Here is an 18,627-nt window from a genome sequence, read left to right on the forward strand (position 1 = left end):
TGACCAATCCATCCCTGCTTCCCCTACAGTAGTAGAGTGAACCACGTGACAATAATATGCCCTAGGGCAGAGAAAGAGAAAAGAAGGCGGTCATTGCAGTTAAATGTGCAGCCACCGTCCCGATTTACTCTTCTGAATGTGTAGTTTATAGTGTAAAATGTTATATTTGACAAATGGGGTATTTAATTTCAATTGGGTACTTCGTGCCATTTAACAGTGGGGGCGTGTGAACCACCCACTCTCCTCGAAAAATATCTCATTGAACTCGCAGAACTAAGGGAATGGAGAAGTGATAAGTGTGATAGATGGTTTTGTGTTGATGAATATTGTAATACCGTTCGCTTCCCTCATCCGAGCATCTGTCGTGTTGTTTCTCTTATGATGTCTGATTGTCCAGTCTAGAAAGCTTAGGCTAACGCGTCTCGTGCATGCTGATTTTGTTGTTTGTTAATCTTCGCACAAAGTTACCCTAGATCTACCTGCGATAGACTAGAAGTAAAATTGAGGCATTTATTCAACACTACCCACCGCCAACTCGTGAACTACTGTAATCGAATATTTGTATTCACGACCCCGATATACAGAACGTGGTTTTGAAGCGAAAACAGAGTGCGAGTCATGGACCCTCGGATCCACAGCCCGGTACATTAATCACGTGGTCATGTGCATGTAGAATTTGACGAAAGATTATACAAAATATTTGACTATCAATAATTTTAACAAGTTTTAATTTTATTAAATTACGAAAATGCTCATAAAAGTCGAAAGAGAAATTAAATACATAAAGTGAAATCATCCATAAATGACTGTGTTACCAACGGAATGAAAAACTCAAAAGTTGAGAATTGTATTGGTTATATAATGGTATTAAATGTAAGTGATCATATTATCAAAGGTATAAATTATAAAAATCAATAAAAATTGGAAACGGGATTGATTGTATAATGATCTTAAACATAAATGGTTAAGTAACCAAAATTTACTTTAACCCACGGGTGTGAATTTTATTTTGAATACTTATAAGCTGCATGACATTGTGCTGTTGTCATTTTCTATTTATAAGCCTGATGGACGTGTTTGATATAGCGAATTTGATACACATTTTTTCTTGAAAGTTTGATTACATTTATGAATTTTAAGAGAAATAAACTATCAGAATATAAATGACAATAATATACAAAACTAGGCATACAATTAACCATGATAGTCCAGGAGCCAGATCTCTGTTAAGAGACCATCTATTTCTTTGTCCAGGACAGTTCCATCTGAATAAGCATTTGTAGCAGACACGATTGTATGACGTCATCAGTGCGAATAACATGTTTATCTTGTGAAGCCTACGACCAAGATTTGTTTGTTTAATTTCTATTGTGCCCATTTGTGTATAAAAGATACTTTAATACTACTAATCAATGACTTTATGACACCAGATATGTTATTTTTCTTTAATTGGATATTCAAAGTTTCGCTTTACAGTTTCTTAAGGCGAGTTGCGTTAAAACACAAACCGACAATCGAGACTTGCTAGTGAGCCAGCGGGGAGCGCTATGATACTTAGCTTTCTTTTTTTCTTCTTTAACGCTGTGCTTGTTTATATGACGTCGTATATTTTTTCTAGTCAGCCAAAATAGCATTGTCACAGTAATAATTCCTAAATCTTGAAAACTTGTGTCTTGAAGACAGTTACTTTGAATAGTTCAAACAGTTACAGATAATGAAAGCAATAAAAGAAACTGATGCAAGAATTATGTTAAACACTAAATGTATCGCAATATTGCGAGTTTCTCGTAAAAATGTTACAACGTTTCGTAATAGCTTTATATAGTTTATTTCTAGTAAACCGGGCGTGACCAGGTAGCTAGTGTACTGAATTTTATATTCGAGAGCCCATGACTGGCAACCCGTTCGCGAAAGAAAAATCTTATTCATCACTTTGTAGTTATGGCTGAGTTATAAAAGTGATGGTCAAATCCCACAATCCGTTTAAGTAGTATACAGACTAGCAGTGGATCCTGTTGATTAACTGTCTTCCTTCTATCTAGTCTATCAGTTCAAAACTAGAGACAGATAGCGTAGCTAACCTTTGTGGAGCTTTGCGCGACTATTCGAAACGAACACACTGTATCGCTGTACAAAGACATTACCTGATATATCTGTAGTAGAGACATTGTAATAATCTACATAGACATATTCTCGTCTGTCTGTAGAAGAAATCAATGGATGTTTATATATTTTTCTCCTGAATAAATTATAAAAATAAGAAAATCCACGTAAAATGAAACATATTTTTGTACTATTAAATTACACTAATAAGCGTTTATGTTACATTTGAAATTATTTAATTTAATTTGCTATTTGTTTGTTTGTTTGCTTATTTTATATTTTATTATCGCATAATAAAATTGTGCAATGGGTTATATGTATTCTGTCCACCTCGGAGAATCTAATCACGAATTTTTACTAGTATGTTAAAAAAATGATATTCAATTTTTCATGGCGTCAAATGCTACAGTGATTGTTCTCTCAATTAATTCTTGTCACTCAGTGGGACAGCGGTAACTCTGTGGACTTACAGTATTAAAATCCAGGGTTCTATTCCACACGGTTGACACAGCAGATAGTCGAGTGTGGTTTTGCTTCAACAATTACAGTACCGTAGTATCACTTATTGAAAGTACTGTTTTTATCAATGATGAGTAACCTAAACTATTCCGTGTACGTTCGGCCCTCAAACACCCTCTAGGGCCACAAGACCCTTTAAGCAGAAATGAGTAAAAAATTGCGATATATATATATGGCATTTGGTAAAGTTCTAATGACTTTATTATTGAGGAATTTAAAAAGTTCGTCATATACAAAATCAAAATTTCTTTTTAATTTCCAACCATGCATCTGGACATAAAAACCATAATCATTTACAGATTAACTCGTGTGTTATTGTGATTATTTATTTTTTAAATATGCAGGTGGCTTCAGATTGACATCCAGGAGGCCGTGAGTTGCCTGTAACTGGTTTGCGTTCATCCAAACAATAAAAAGAAAAACATTCTGGTGCTCGCGTTAAGTGGACGTCTATGTTTATAGGTCGCGTGTCCAATAACCCGGGTTTATTCACGCAGTAATTATTGTAAAATATATCACAAAAATAAAACTAACATTCTTGATAATTTCAGTACTGTTGAACAGCGTTCCTTCTAAGCTGCGCTGCTGCACAACAACCAATCGTATATCGCGCACATACTCAGAAATGGTGAAGAATCTCGACACGTTAACGGCCTTAATGACCCTGGTAGTTGATAAGCCTAACACCCAAATAACCAATTGCTAGCATTGTAAGGTAACCAAATGGTTTAGTAGGGTTAATGGTCTAAAATTACACCTCACACACACAAATAAAACAACTGTTTGGGAGACTAAAAGACAAGTAAAGTTTTAATTATTCCTCTTTTCTTGCTCAGTACGAATAAATAAAATACCTTCATGAATAACAATTGGAACACGCGTGTCTCGTATGCATTTTATAGAAACCGCGCGTTGGGAAAATTCCAAATGTAAAGAAAACATTTCTTTTGTATCTTAAGTTTGTTTGTTTGTATTAAGCTCAAAGCGTACTCATGTCGTTTTTATTTGAAGAATACAAACGTCGTAATGAAAGGCATAAGAATGTTTGTCTACGCTTGAAAGAAGAAAATATATTATTAATAAATAAATAACACAGATAAAGAAAATTAAGTGCAATTAGAACGTCATAAATGTGGGATATATAAAAATTGTTATATGTATTGCCAAAAAGAGGTCAGCATTTAGGCCAAAAATTTCCATTGTAACAGTTTGTTTTGTTTGTTTTGGAATTTCGCACAAAGCTACTCGAGGGCTATCTGTGCTAGCCGTCCCTAATTTAGCAGTGTAAGACTAGAGAGAAGGCAGCTAGTCATCACCATCCACCACCAACTTTTGGGCTACTCTTTTACCAACGAATAGTGGGATTGACCGTCACATTATAACGCCCCCACGGCTGGGAGGGAGAGCATGTTTGGCGCGACTCGGGCGTGAACCCGCGACCCTCGGATTACGAAATACACGCCTTAACGCGCTTGGCCATGCCGGGCCGCCCATTGTAACAGAAAAGAGCTTTTTGTTTTAATTAGGCCTGGCATGGCCTAGCGCGTAAGGCGTGCGACTCGTAATCCGAGGGTCGCGGGTTCGCGCCCGCGTCGCGCCAAACATGCTCGCCCTCCCAGCCGTGGGGGCGTTATAATGTGACGGTCAATCCCACTATTCGTTGGTAAAAGAGTAGTCCAAGAGTTGGCGGTGGGTGGTGATGACTAGCTGCCTTCCCTCTAGTCTTACACTGCTAAATTAGGGACGGCTAGCACAGATAGCCCTCGAGTAGCTTTGTGCGAAATTCCAAAAAACAAAAACAAAAAACTTGTTTTAATTAAGCGCAAAGTTACAAGTGTGATGTGCTCATTTCGGATATCAAACATGGTTTATAGAATCATAAGCTTATACAGTTACTGCTGAGCTACTGAGGCCACAGAAAAAAGAAAGATAAATATTTAAGCCTAATGGTCGTCATAGAAACACAAAAATGCCAATATTTTAATAAAACAACTTTCCTTAGGACAAAAAATAAATTAACATTTCAGCTAAACAGCTTTCTGATAAAGATAGTATAATCAAAACATGATGATTTATTTTGTTTTTTCTAACATAAATCTCTATAATGTTTGTATGTTTTTACCCATCGAGTACAGATTCCTTTAACGCCGAAAATGTCACTCTACGAAAACGGAAAATGTCTGGATCTCTAAATGAGTCATACTCGAAAAAAAAAAAAAAAAATGACAAACCACATATGTCAGCAAATTCAAAAAGTAAAGTCAGAAGAGAGCATTAGCTAAAAGTAACATATTTGGGTAAGCAGCAAAAGAAAAGAAAACAGCGGATCATCACGTGAAAGTGTCAAATACCACTCCAAACTTAAAAGCAGTAACTTTTTTAACCGTTTAAATGTTAGAAGACAAATGTTGATGATCAAGAGGATATGCATGTTTACAGTGAATAATTATTTTTGTTAAGTTTTGAGAGTTCTCAAGAGCTGACAGATGAAAGCCACTTGGAAATATACTTCTATAGTGCGTTCGAAACGAGTTGAAAGTTTAAATTGCAATATTCACGTAAGCCCATTAGCAAAACGTATAGCTGTTAGATAAACATTATAGCCTTGTATCCCTCTCTCAGAAAAAAGAAAATAAAGTGCAAAAATGATTCTCTGGTGGCTCAACGGTAAATTTAATTGCTTATAACTAAACAAATGTGGGTCTGATCCCTGCTGTGGGCACGGCACAGAGAGTCTATTGCACACATTAGGACTTAGCAATAAAGCAAACAAACGTACTTGAAATGACTCGAATGAAAAGAATCACAGAAATATCGTGGCTCTACTCATGGTTTTCGACAGAGCTAATGACACATGTACTTCTTGTAAGGTCGTGTTTTTATATGTTCGTACGTATCCTGTACGGTGTTGAGTAAATTGTTGAAAGTCAACTGTGTAAAACTAGCGCCACTTTTCTGCCAATGCGTCATTGCTTAGCGAGTTAGGATTTTTTATGTTTTAAATTTTTGGCGCAAAGCTACACAGTTTTTCCTGATTTTTCAACTGATAAACTGGAAGAAATCCAACTAGTAAACAACACCCATCGCCAGCTTTTGGGTTAATCTTTCTGACCAAATCGTGTAATTTGCTCATCACTGTTACACAAACACAGAGCAAAGCCACATTGAGCAGAGAATCAAACCCCAGATTTTAGCGTTGTGAGTCCGAAAAGTTACTGCCGACCCTTCGGAGGATAGTTTTACGAATACTGGCTGCCTGTCTGAAAGTATATGTAGACTCCATCTCTAGGTGGTCATCTAGTCGTACAAAAGAATACATTCTTTGAAACCTCGAGTTCTTGTAGAGTGCATTTCTGTAATATGGACTATAATAATCAACGAGCTGGTAATAATTAATTAAGTTAGTAATGAACGTCTGAGAGTCTTGTAATATCTCCAATCTATTCGATTCAGCAAACTACGAGCATTCCACAACAGTTACGTACGTAGTTCATGGCTGAAAAAAACTAATTTGTGTTTACACTTGCTAACAGATACAACTTTGGTTTCGTGGGATATATTAACATTAAAACCTTTTTTTTTTTACTGTATTTCGACCTTTAATCTTCTCTATTTTTTAACTACAATAAGACTTACCAAACTCTGATGTAATATTCTCTATTCTTTAACTGCAACAAGATTTGCCAAACTCTGATGTAATATTGTGCATAGACTTACAAAATTAAATAAACGAAGATCACAATTATTTCCACAACTCTGACGATTCTATTATTTTTAATCGCTAATTATCAAACGCTTTTGAGCAGTGTTAAAAAGTGTTTGCAATCTTAATAGTTGGAACTGATACTTTCTATTCAAATTTAGTAAACTAATGTTCAGTTTTCACTGGTGTGAACGACCCCAGTCTTCGGCTCCAACGAACTCTATTCACATTTAATAAACTAATGTTTCGTTTACATTGATGTGAACGAGCCCAGTTTTAACCCCAACCATTTCTGTTTGACAGACTATATAAACTAGTGATCAGTTTTCTCTAGTTTCTAAGATCCAAACCTCTGGATCCAATAAATACTATTTAGCAGACTTTACACACCGATGGCTACTTTTAAAATGTTCCTATGATTCTAGCCATCAAACCTAACCATCTCTCTATGACAAACGTTGTTTTTAGGATTCAGTCATAAGACCAAAAAATGTTTCTTCCACAGACAGTGGTGACTCCCAATGTCCCTGGTAAAATCTAGTTGCTTTTAAGACAATTATACTCGGTTATCACTGGTGTTACCGATCCAAGCCTTCAAATCCAACCAACACTAAAAGAAACTTGATAAGATAATGGTCATTTTTCAGACTCACACAATCTGTATTCAACAGACTTTAGAAACTAATAATCACTTTTTCATAAGCTTCTATGCTCCCAACTTTTGGACTCAATAAATTGTATTCAGTAAACTTCACAAATTAGTGATTAATTGTCACTAATGTCTTGAATGCAACCTTCCAACAGAAAAATCTCTCTTTCAAAGGCTTACTAATCTAACTAGTGTAAAATATCCGAGCTTTCAAATCCAAATATTTCTCCTTCACAGACTTATAAAATGACAGTCAGTTTGCAGACCCAATAATCAGTATTTATCATACCTTCATAAACTAATAGTCTACGATCTGTCATTCAGACCCAACTGTCTCTCTCTACCGCAATTTTAACAAATTAATACAGTTTCATTAATATTTTCTATCCCTGCATGCTTAAAAGGTTTTCACCACCTATATTTAACAGTGTATAGAAATTCTGAAGGAAGAATATTTAAAAGTTTAATTTATTGCTTCACGCGATTAAAGCAATTACGTTGGGTTTTTCTTATTTAAGCTCTTTATTATCAAACAATAAGATTCTCCGAGTTCTTGAACGCGATGTTAGAAGAGCGGATACTTATTTGCAGATAAAAATATACATTATGTTTATTTCGTCTTCGCCCAGCATGGACAGATAGTTATGGCGCTCGTCTGGCAATTTGATAGTCGCGAGTTCGAATCTCCGTCCCACCAAACATGCTTGCCTTTTTTTTTTTTTTTTTTAGCCATGAGGGCGTAAAAATATTACGGTCAATTCCACTGTTTGTTGGTGAAAAGTAGCCCAAGAATTGGCGGAGGGTGGTGATGACTAGCTGCTATTTTTCTACTCTTAAACTGCTAAATTAGGGACGGCTAGCGCAGATAGCTCTCGTGTAGCTTTGCGCGAAATTCAAAACAAACCCAAACTACATCTTTCCTCTTTCGTTTTAGAACCACTTATTCTTATAAAACATTAGCAGTTACGAGTTCTTCATGTGCAAATTCCCCATTCTCTGTCGCTGGTTTCTGACTCCGGAAAGATGACATTATGACAATAATCGTATTTCACACACTCATCATCGTTTGTTTTGTTTTTTAACAGACACATAACAGAAAGTGTGTAATTATGCATTTATTTAAAATTTTATGCAAAGCTACAAAGACTGCCTGCACATTATCATCCCAAACTGTTAACTGATAAACTAGAGGTAAGCAGCTACCTAGCCAACATGGCTCATCGACAACTCTTGTCTGACAGAATAATAAAACTGTTACGACTCAAACGTGTAGGCTTTTTTTGTTTTTGTAGTAGGTCGCAAATCAGAAATCATCGGATACACAACCCCAAAATGTACGAATAACTAATAAAAATGAAGACAGATATGCTCGACTAATTAAGTTTAGTACGACAGTTATGATTTAGACAGTTTGTTTAGCGTGAGTTTTAAATTTGATTATTTTTAGAAACCATAACTATCGCATGTTTATTGACAAAACTGTAGACGAATCATACCTTGCGTAATTCGATTGTGAGTTGGCGCTTTTTGTATTATTGTGTCATGTTTGTAGAACATTCTAAATTTTTCTTGTCGTTTTAATTGAGTATTATTGTAGTGTGATGTAGGACTCGTTTAGGCTACAAATACGCGTCCAAAAATGTAGTTCGAGTTGTTGAGTTAGTTAGATATTTAGACTGTGTTATTAAGAAGTTAGCAATAAAGAGAATATGATGGCGATATTTAAGTGGAATTATTACAGGCTGTATTGTAATAACAGAATAGAGAAGAAAATCTCTTTCATATTGTGTTCGAAAGTAATTGAACCAACACGTGTGAACTTTAGCGAAAAAAAAAAATATTATTTAAATCTCTAAATACAACTGTAATAACCAACAGTGAAACGAACATTGGTATACACGTTTGAATTATACATATGTATTATTTTATAACAACTGAACTGTGTGCTGTTTATTAATTGTTGAAATTTATCACCAACAAATCACAGACATACTGTAAATAATTATCCCCATGTATATACATAAAACCTAATGCGGATGTTAAAAAAAAAGTTATGTATATGATTCACTTTCTGTGTGGAATCATCATTTGTTAAAACAAAACGTTTTAAAACGTTCTCAACATCACGCCGTCTATTTAATCAGGACAAAAATACCCTTGGTTACTTTTTTCATGCTTCATTAATAAACTCCGCAAAAAAACTTAAAAAAAAACAACAAAATTTGCAATATCAGTAAAAACATCGTGTCACTAATCAAAACTTAGCCTTTTAAACTTTAACAATCATATATTGTGATGTATATATAACGCTCATTGAACGAAGTGTATGGGCCTGGCATGGCCAAGCGCGTAAGGCGTGCGACTCGTAATCCGAGGGTCGCCAGTTCGCGCCCGCGTCGCGCTAAACATGCTCGCCCTCCTAGCCGTGGGGGCGTATAATGTGACGGTCAATCCCACTATTTGTTGGTAAAAGAATAGCCCAAGAGTTGGCGGTGGGTGGTGATGACTAGCTGCCTTCCCTCTAGTCTTACACTGCTAAATTAAGGAAACAAACAAACGAAGTGTATTTCAAAAATCTGGTAGTGTCAAAGTAGTAAAGAATTATTTAATCATTGATCTATTTGTAAGTTTCTTATCTATAGAACTGTGTGCCTGCCGATTTGTTACATACCTAACCACACTTCACCTATTGTATTATTCACAGTTGTATTATCCATAAAACTGTGCTTCTGCCTAATTACTACTCTGAATACACCACTACACCTATTGTATTACAATATGTAACAGAAATTTTGTTTCTGGATTGTATGCATTATTTCTTAATTGTTTATGTTGTAAAAGTATAGAAAATGGCCATAATTCCCTTCAAACTTTGCTTTTGTGATCTGAATAAAACAACATACGAATCACGATTTACATGTATTTATACTAAAGTTATACAAAAATGTTTAAAAGCGAGTAGTTTTTCGAGATTTCCGGCTCTAATGTAAATCACTTTCAGGTAACAGCCCCCAAATATAGTCTCCCATCATGTTTTCGTTATACGCTCCCAGGTCACAAAAGCAAAGTTTAAAGAGAAAATTTTTTTTCCCATTTACTTTAGGCATAAGCAATTGGGAAATAACACTTTCTGCCCAGGAATAAGTAAAAATTTTTGTTACATAGTATTATCCATAAAACTGTGCCTCTAACCGTTACACTATTAATCCACTGCTACACGTTCTGCATTATCCATAAAACTGTGCTTCTACCTAACTGCTGTTCTGAACACACTGCTACATCTGTGTATTATCCATAAAATGACGCCTCTAGTTAACTGCTGTGTCCTTTCACATGTGGTTATTAGCGTTATTAATCAGAGTGATTTACACAATATGTCTTAACAGCTTTTATACTAGATTAAGTTAGTGAATATATATGAATCACATAACACAAACATATTATTGTTTTCACTACAAGCATCTTGTTCGCCAGTCTTTTGATGACTGCAAACTCAGATAAAGAGGGTTCTACAGGTGTTGTGAACACTCAGATAGAAAGGATGTTACGAGTATTGATAGTATTGTGAAAGCTATAAACACTCAAATAAAAATGATATTACTAGTTTTGACAGTATTGTGAAGGTTGTATGTTTGATATATCTGCAAGTTCTTAAACAAAGATGGTAGGTTGATGTAAGCACATATAATAAGTGACAAATTACAGAGGATATGAAAAAGTAGGCACTACGACGGAAGAGAAGTTGCAGGTATTTATGAAATATAACAGAATAAATGCCTTAAAACTACTAACTGTAATTACTAAGTACAACAAGAGTTCTAAAGGGTGTTATGAATAAAATAAATTTGTTCCAAGTTTAAAGACGCCTGCAAACATTCAGTTGAAAAGAGGTTGTGCTTGGTGTATAAACACTCGAAAAATCTTATCATAGGTGTTATGAAGAGTATAAACTTAAATAAATGTTTAACAGATTTATAAGGGAGAATAAACAATCACGTGAAAAGACTGCTGCAAATTATAAGCAGTTTATAAACACTGATGAAGCCTGGACTTGATGTGAAAGGTGATAGTAATGACAGGTGTTACGAAAAACATGTATTTAAAAAAAAGTTTGTTTTGAATTTTCGCGCAAAACTACACGAGGAGCCATCTCTAATTTAGCAGTGTAAGACAAGAGCAGCTAGTCATCACCACCTACCGCCAGCTCTTGGGCTACTCTTTTACCAACGAATAATGGATTTGACCATTACAATGACCCACAGCTGATAAGACAATCATGTCTGGTGTGAGTATACATTTTTACTTCAAGCGGGTTTCTCGTCACCATGAAATTATTTTGATTTGTTTTTAAACGTGCTGGATTCAAAGCAAAATTTGATTCAGATATCTAAATTAACCACAACTATACAGCATTTTCTTGATTGTTACTTTAATTTCATTACTATGAAGTTTTATTAATCGCGATAAGATGCTTTATATTCAAAGCAGGTTAAATGAAAGCTTATATGATTACCTACTCTAATTCGATATAAACATGCAATTTGGGTGAGCTGAAATCAACATCTAAACTCTGACAGATATTTATTTGAACTTTCTGTACAGAGGGCACCCCATTCTCAATTTACATCTATGGATTTAGTCATGGACCTTTACTAAATGTTCATAATGGTGACAACTCTCAAAAATCAACCGTGGTCTGAATAATATTTGAAGTTTCAACAACTAACAAATGTGTTGACTTAAATCACTTACATTTTTGGCCACGAAAATAGTCATTCAGATTAGGTAGGAAACTTAACTTTGCTAACATTAAGTAGTTTCTACGTTTGATAAAATTTTATTCTTGAGGGGAAACACCTTCAGGAAACGTATTTAATGAGTCTAGGTCTCAATTATTGCACGCATTTTACTGACAAAACAATTAATTTTATCACTTTAGAAAGAGTATTTAGAAAACAAAATACACCCAGGCTTAAGGCAATGAAAATGTTAACCCTTTACTTGTTTTAATTTAGGCCAAACGTATGTATCTGGTATTATTCTCTTAGTCCTAAAAATTCCCAAGTGAAGTATTCTAAATCTGTCATTAATCGTTTCATCAGTTGGTTCACAGTATATATATGTTTTCGTTTATTCGAAATACGAATACAGTGTATACTTATATAAATGAATTAAAAATATAAGCACCAAAATAATGGAAATCAATACTTTATAGTTGTGCTTGTGGCACCATTGAACTTATTACTGCATATGTCCTAGTGGATTATTCTTGAAATTACAACTGAACAAGACTAATATTAATAAATTATGACAGTCTAACCTTGTTAGTGCATAGATTAAAAGAAAGTCTAACCTTGCTAGAAAGCAGATTAAAAGAAACAGTAACCTTGCTGGAGTGTATATTAAAAAAAAAACCTAACCTTGTCAGTGTGTAAATTAAGTGATAACTGTATAAACTTGTAAATATCTCAATTAAAAGTTAATAATCAAATATTGCTAGTATGCATTAGTGGTCACAGTAATCTTACATTGTCCTGTGAAACAGCCATCACTTTGAAGTTTATATGCAGACAGCCAATAAGGCCAGAATATGGAGTTTTAGTTTCATGAGATTTAGCAATAATTATAGCCACAATGTGGAAGGAATCATATTACACATATTCATACTCTATACTGACAAGATGAACCATAATCCACTGTGAACATCTTTAATACTGAAAATACTTGAACATTACAAGTTAATGAACATTCTTTAATTGATTGCCACTTCACATAACATATTAACAACATACATAATTCATATAGAAAGTCAGAAAAAAGTGATATACATGATTAAATTCTGCATAATGTATGGAGGAGAAGTGACATCAGAGCTGAGGTCTAAGGTTTGAAAATGGACGTTTGGTCTTACATCACTAACGTACAATACTGGAAAGACAGGTCTTTAAAACATAGTTAAAAATCAAGTGAAACATGGTCTTGTCACTCCTTCCCTTAAACCTGCTCTGTCTTCTTCAAAGGAAACAATTACTGAATGCTTCTGAGCCTTTACTATGTGATAGTGTTTTATATTTCTGACACTAGTTGTCACAAAAAAGATCTCCAGTACAAAAAACATTTTCACAGTGCAGGCCAAATGAAAAAAAAAATTATATATGCCCTTCAACAATGTTTTTTTTAAAAAAAATACATGGAACATTTCCCAAAGTTTGGATACTGTAAAGTTCCTTTTCCTGCATCCCCCCTATAAAAATATAGAGATTCCTTGCTGTACATGGATAGATGAGAACCAAACCAGTAAAACTTTTATAATAGCCAACCTCACAGAAACATCAGTCAAAATATCCAATTTTGCACTTCTAGTTCAGTTTGAGTGAGCTTGAGTTTCAAACTCATTTTCTTTTTAATTATTCCTCATGAAATGTTTGGACACTTGCTTGTTTGTTTTTCTCTTTTTCCAAAGTGTCAATGAACAAATTATCCACACAAAGAGAATACAAAACTTTACAGATTTCAGTAGTGATGAGATGAAAATAGATTTTTGAACTGTATGTTAGTTCTGTACAAGTACATCTGTATGTACTTAACATTTGGAACAATAAAATTCAGTTATTTACGTTTCTAGCATTAAACAAAGAGTGAAAAATACAGGCAAGACTAATACAAACATTATCTAACACAACGAAATAACATTAATCATAAAAGAGCATAATTTGTATAAGTGATGATGCAGTTCAACACCAATTCATTTTCTTCTGTTGTTATTTACCATCAGGTCGTGACTAAGCAAGTATAAATTGTCTAAAGAAAATACTACCAGTTGAACATTTTCCACTCAAAATAAGCAAAGAATGGAACACTTGCTCTAAATTTTTTATACCTGCAATAACTGATAGTACAAAATGAACTGTTGAAAGTATTTCGGTTTTCAAAATATCTTGGTGGAGAATTTACTGATGTTGTCAGTTGATCTAAACTTTCATATTTGGTAGCACTGTTAGAACTGAAACCAAAACCGTACGAGATGGGTGGTCTTGTACATTGATGTGGCCGGAGATAACACCTCTTGGTAGTAAAGCACTAGGTGATTTTACAGAACTTTCATATGATACAGTGAGCATTAAAAACAATTCAACAGAGGTTAATAGTGACATTAATTCCCAAGTTACCATTATCAGCAAACAGTTTGGCTATGCTGGTATCAAATACTAAACAGTCACTATTCATAATAGCAGACTGGACTCCATCATGAATACTTCTTGGAGTTGCCTCCCATGTTAACCTCCGTCTGTGACCACTGAGCTCTAACCTAGGAAAAAGTGAAGTTTAAACAGATGCCTTTATAATGTTTTCATTTCCTGGAAGAAGTTAGTGAAAAAACCAAAATGAAATGCCAATATCAGTATAATAAGGTTCACAAAAAGTATTATCTAATATAGGCAAATTTAAAGAACCTTTTTCAACAACAAATACAGTCAAAGCATGATAAAACATCTAAAGTTAAAAAGATACATTCCTTAGTCAACTGGTCTGAATATTAAATAATTTTGTATTTTAATTTTTTTAAACTGTTTTCAGATATGCAATAATTTTATGATAAAAATGTGAAATTATAACAAGGATAAATCCACAATTACTTTACACAGCTTTAGTGTAAATTAAAATACGGTCAAACACAGAAGTTTTGAATAGATTGCCAAGGTCAAAGTTGAAATGCAGTCTAATCCAATTCTTTAACAGTTATTGAATCTAATATTCTACATTTATCATGTATCACACTGAAGGTGAACTACACCATTAAAGGTAATTTAAGTCCACTGAGAATATAAACCCTTTGTAAAATACAATTTCAAAGTGTATCAAGAAAGCAACATGTAATCTTACAGTTCAAGGTAGACTAAAAACACATTTGATCAACAACAAAGGTTTAATAAAAGGAAAAAGTCATTTCTTAAGTGTGTTAAAACAATGAATTTACCACTATTATTTCAAACGATAGCAAATAACAATTAAAAATGTTGAAATCATCTAATTCATTTAAAATCACAGTAATGAAATATTACAGTTAACGTTTACTGCCTGTTAGCTGAATGGGTGTGCATGCAACAATTAGATGCAAAATACAACCATTAAATACACAATAAATCATACACTTGTTACTCTAAACATTAAAAGAAAAACTTCAGAGCTTAAATTTAATCAATATAAAATGTTTTTATTTTTCTAGTTCTTTACACAAATTTTCTTACAGTTGCAATTTTTGATCAATTTCGGGGCACTTCGAATGAAAATGGTAATTTCTAAATTTCTTTAATTTTTTCTGAGCATAATAAAGCACTCAGCTTCCTATAGGAAAGATAAAATAGTTTTTAACAAAATAGTACTAATATGAATATTGCACTCCAATACAACCGTAATGTTACCAATTGTAGTCAATCAAAGTTTCTCAAACCCAGCTGTTACAGTGTAACCTATACCTCATCTTTGAGAAACCATAGGCAAGTGATCTAAGAGCATGCAAGGAAAATTGTTTTTCTGTTATTTTCAACTATATATGTCAACAAAGCTTTGGTTCAGTGAAGAAATTGGAACAAAATAATAAAGGCTTGGTAATATGTTGTTAATACAAAAACCATTTACGAACAATTTCCATAAAATTACAGTACTGATTTACTTTAAAAAACTTGCTCTATCATTTTATATTTAATTTGAATTATGATGTTGTAATATGATTACAAAAGAGATGTTCTGTTGTGGCAAATGAAGAGTTAACCTTAGATAATTTTGTACTTGATAGTATTAAGTTTTATTTTGCTGACAAGAGTGTTGGTTATTAGGCAATGTTTACTTTAGATTTTATCAATCATTCTTCTTGAATGGTCATAGAATATCATCAAAAATAATATACGAATGAATATAAAATTGGTTTAAAACTTAAATGAAACATTCTGAATAAAATTTGTTTATGGTTAATATTTTCTTACACTGAAGATGTATTTCTGATAAATGCTTACCTCCTGTTGCAGCTACAACTATTCTCAATTTGACTGCCTTATAGTGAACAAATTTGCACTCACCTATAGTCTTCAATTTCACATGTATATAACATGGTTTATCTGTGTTTAAGCATGCAACAAACTCTCCTATTACAGCTTACTCACTCTGTGCAGTTGAACCCAATATTCAAGAGTAAGTGCCAAAAATGACACCAGAAGTAGAGAGGATAGACAGGAAGTAACTAATTGTTAGAAATATATATTTTCAGTGAATCAATAATGAGGGTGATATACCTTACGGTATCTTAAGGGACCAAATTTGGATATCAGTACACCTGGACAGGCACCACTCGTCACAGAGTTGGATCCATAACATGTAAAATAGAACCTTCAAAAAAATTTTAACAAAAATAACTAACCACTCACAAATGTATTGATATATGGAGAACAGCGAGAAAGAGAAAATTATATCCAGTTCAGCAGGAAACCACCAGATGGTGCAAAATACATGAGACAAAAGTGTGGGAAGAGGCCACATAACAGCCAGGATAATCTCTTTCAAAGGACAACAGAAACAAGCAGACAATGACATTGGGAGGTGACAGATCTGACAGGATGAAACACAGAACAATTAGTAAAATTCATGAGGAAGATACTGAGAGCCACAGAAAGGTTTTTTGAACAAAACATAACACTATAAAGCACAGACAGAATGTTGAAAATTACCCAGATCAGAGCAGGAATAAGAAAAATTGGGTTGAAGGTGAATTACCATAGGCAGCTGATGTTCTGTAAAGGAAGGAATGGTTGGGATATAAAATGACATAGGTTTTGTGGTACAAAATGCAGTGAATCTTGATGAGGCCCAAGTCCGACCACCAACATCCACAAGCCAAAAGGAGAAAATAAATATTTGAGGAAGAGTTATATAAGGAACAATAAGGTTAGTAGTTCAAAGGGAGGAAAGAAAAAGACATGGATTGGTTGGTTGATTTGGTGTTTTATGGCACAAAGCAGCTAGGCTATCTGCATCAAACATCCGGTAAAAAGTTAAACTTACATTTAGTAAAATTCATAAAAGGAAATGAAGGTAAAACAAAACAAAGTTTAAAACATAAATTGCATAAAACCAATGTTTACATCTAGTCTACATAGTGAAGAAAAAAACTCCAGTAATACAAGTTGTAGAGGACTTTCTGTAGCATAACTGTAATTATCACAACTTGCCAGGAAGACTAACAGGTAAGTACAAAAACCACCATTAGCCACCTAAAGTTGGTCTTTCCAGTCCTGAGTTATTTGACGTTATGACCATTTTCAGAAAGCAAATTAATAAAAGTTTTAAAAGACTTCTAACAAAACTTTAATAATAACTTGTCAGGATGACTAACAGGTAGTTCAAACAGCAGTGTTAGTCATCTGAAGGTGGCCTTTCAAGTCCTAGTTTCAATTTATTTGATGTTACAGCCATTTTCTAATTTCAAATCGAACTAGATGGACTGTGATTCTTAAAAGGGAATCACATTAAAAAAGGTCTTATGTATAAATTAAAAAACTTAAATAGCATTAAAAAGATTAATGGTCTTTAAAAAACTAAAAGCATTATCAAGATGGACAGTGTCACCATCATCAATAACACTGTCTAACATTATGGACAGACCTTGGGACAGGAACATGTTTAAAATAGTGCCATCGTTAAGAGTCATAACGATGGCAAGAAAGTGAAATGTGGCTTATTGTGACCTGAACGTTACACAGACTACACATTGATGCATCAGTTCCAGATAAAAGAAATCGAAGAGTTAAAAACTGTAACCAATGTGTAGTCTAGTTAGAACAACTTCCTCTTTCCGATCCTTACAGAAGCAAGATGGCCAAAGTCCAATATAGGGTTTCAATTGGCAAAGCTTGCTTTCACGTTGCTCACTCCAAGTCCAGCTGGCATGGAGCCGAGCCTTGAATACAGGATCATAGTCCATGTATGGAATAGTGCCAGAGCAGATAGACATAGCTTCAGTGTCGGTGAGCTCATTCCCGCGAATACCAACGTGGCCCCGGTATCCAGAAAAACTGAATAGAAACAGATGTTAAAGAGAAATGGGCCAGTTGGTTTTGAATATCAGTGAGAACAGGGTGTGAACCAATGTGAAGCGATTCCAGGGCCAGTAGAGAACTATGAGAGTCAGTATAAATAGTGCAGTTTGAGTACTGCTTAGTTTCTTTGTGATCCAGAGCAAGAGAAATAGCGTACAGTTCAGTAGTAAACACAGAAGCTGTAGAGGGGATTCTGCATGCAACAGTCAAACCACAACAAACCATGGAAGAGCCCACACAGTCACCTGATCTCGAACCATCTGTATAAATAGGAATGGAAGGATAGTTCAAAAGATGTTCAGCAAATACCTTACAGTATTTCCAATTGGGAGTGTCTGCTTTTCTCAGACAACTTAAAGACAGGTCACATTTAGGGACTGTAAGAAGCCATGGTGGGATGTGCTGACCAGTGGATACAGCAACATTGTCCAAAGACAGACCCAATTCATCCAGCTGCACCTAGATAAGAAGGCCAAAAGGAGCAATGGCAGATCATCTGTTCTGAAAAAGTAAAGCACACCAAGGAAGGAAAACACAACTCTAGGTGGGATGCTATGGTAAGG

General features: G+C 34.3%; 1 protein-coding gene across 6 annotated transcripts in view; it reads right to left on the reverse strand.

Moving 5' to 3' along the window:
* Positions 1–12,666: 12,666 nt before the first annotated feature.
* LOC143257052 (E3 ubiquitin-protein ligase Siah1-like) overlaps positions 12,667–18,627 on the reverse strand; it is a 42,113-nt gene continuing 36,152 nt past the window's right edge. For all 6 annotated transcript variants that reach the window (XM_076515159.1, XM_076515161.1, XM_076515162.1 and 3 more), the window contains one exon: positions 12,667–14,283. In XM_076515159.1, coding sequence (XP_076371274.1) covers positions 14,106–14,283 — 178 coding nt within the window. In that variant the 3' untranslated portion in view covers positions 12,667–14,105. The remainder of the gene's footprint in view (positions 14,284–18,627) is intronic.

This window comes from Tachypleus tridentatus, chromosome 7 (assembly GCF_004210375.1).
Source record: "Tachypleus tridentatus isolate NWPU-2018 chromosome 7, ASM421037v1, whole genome shotgun sequence".
NCBI lineage: Eukaryota > Metazoa > Arthropoda > Merostomata > Xiphosura > Limulidae > Tachypleus > Tachypleus tridentatus.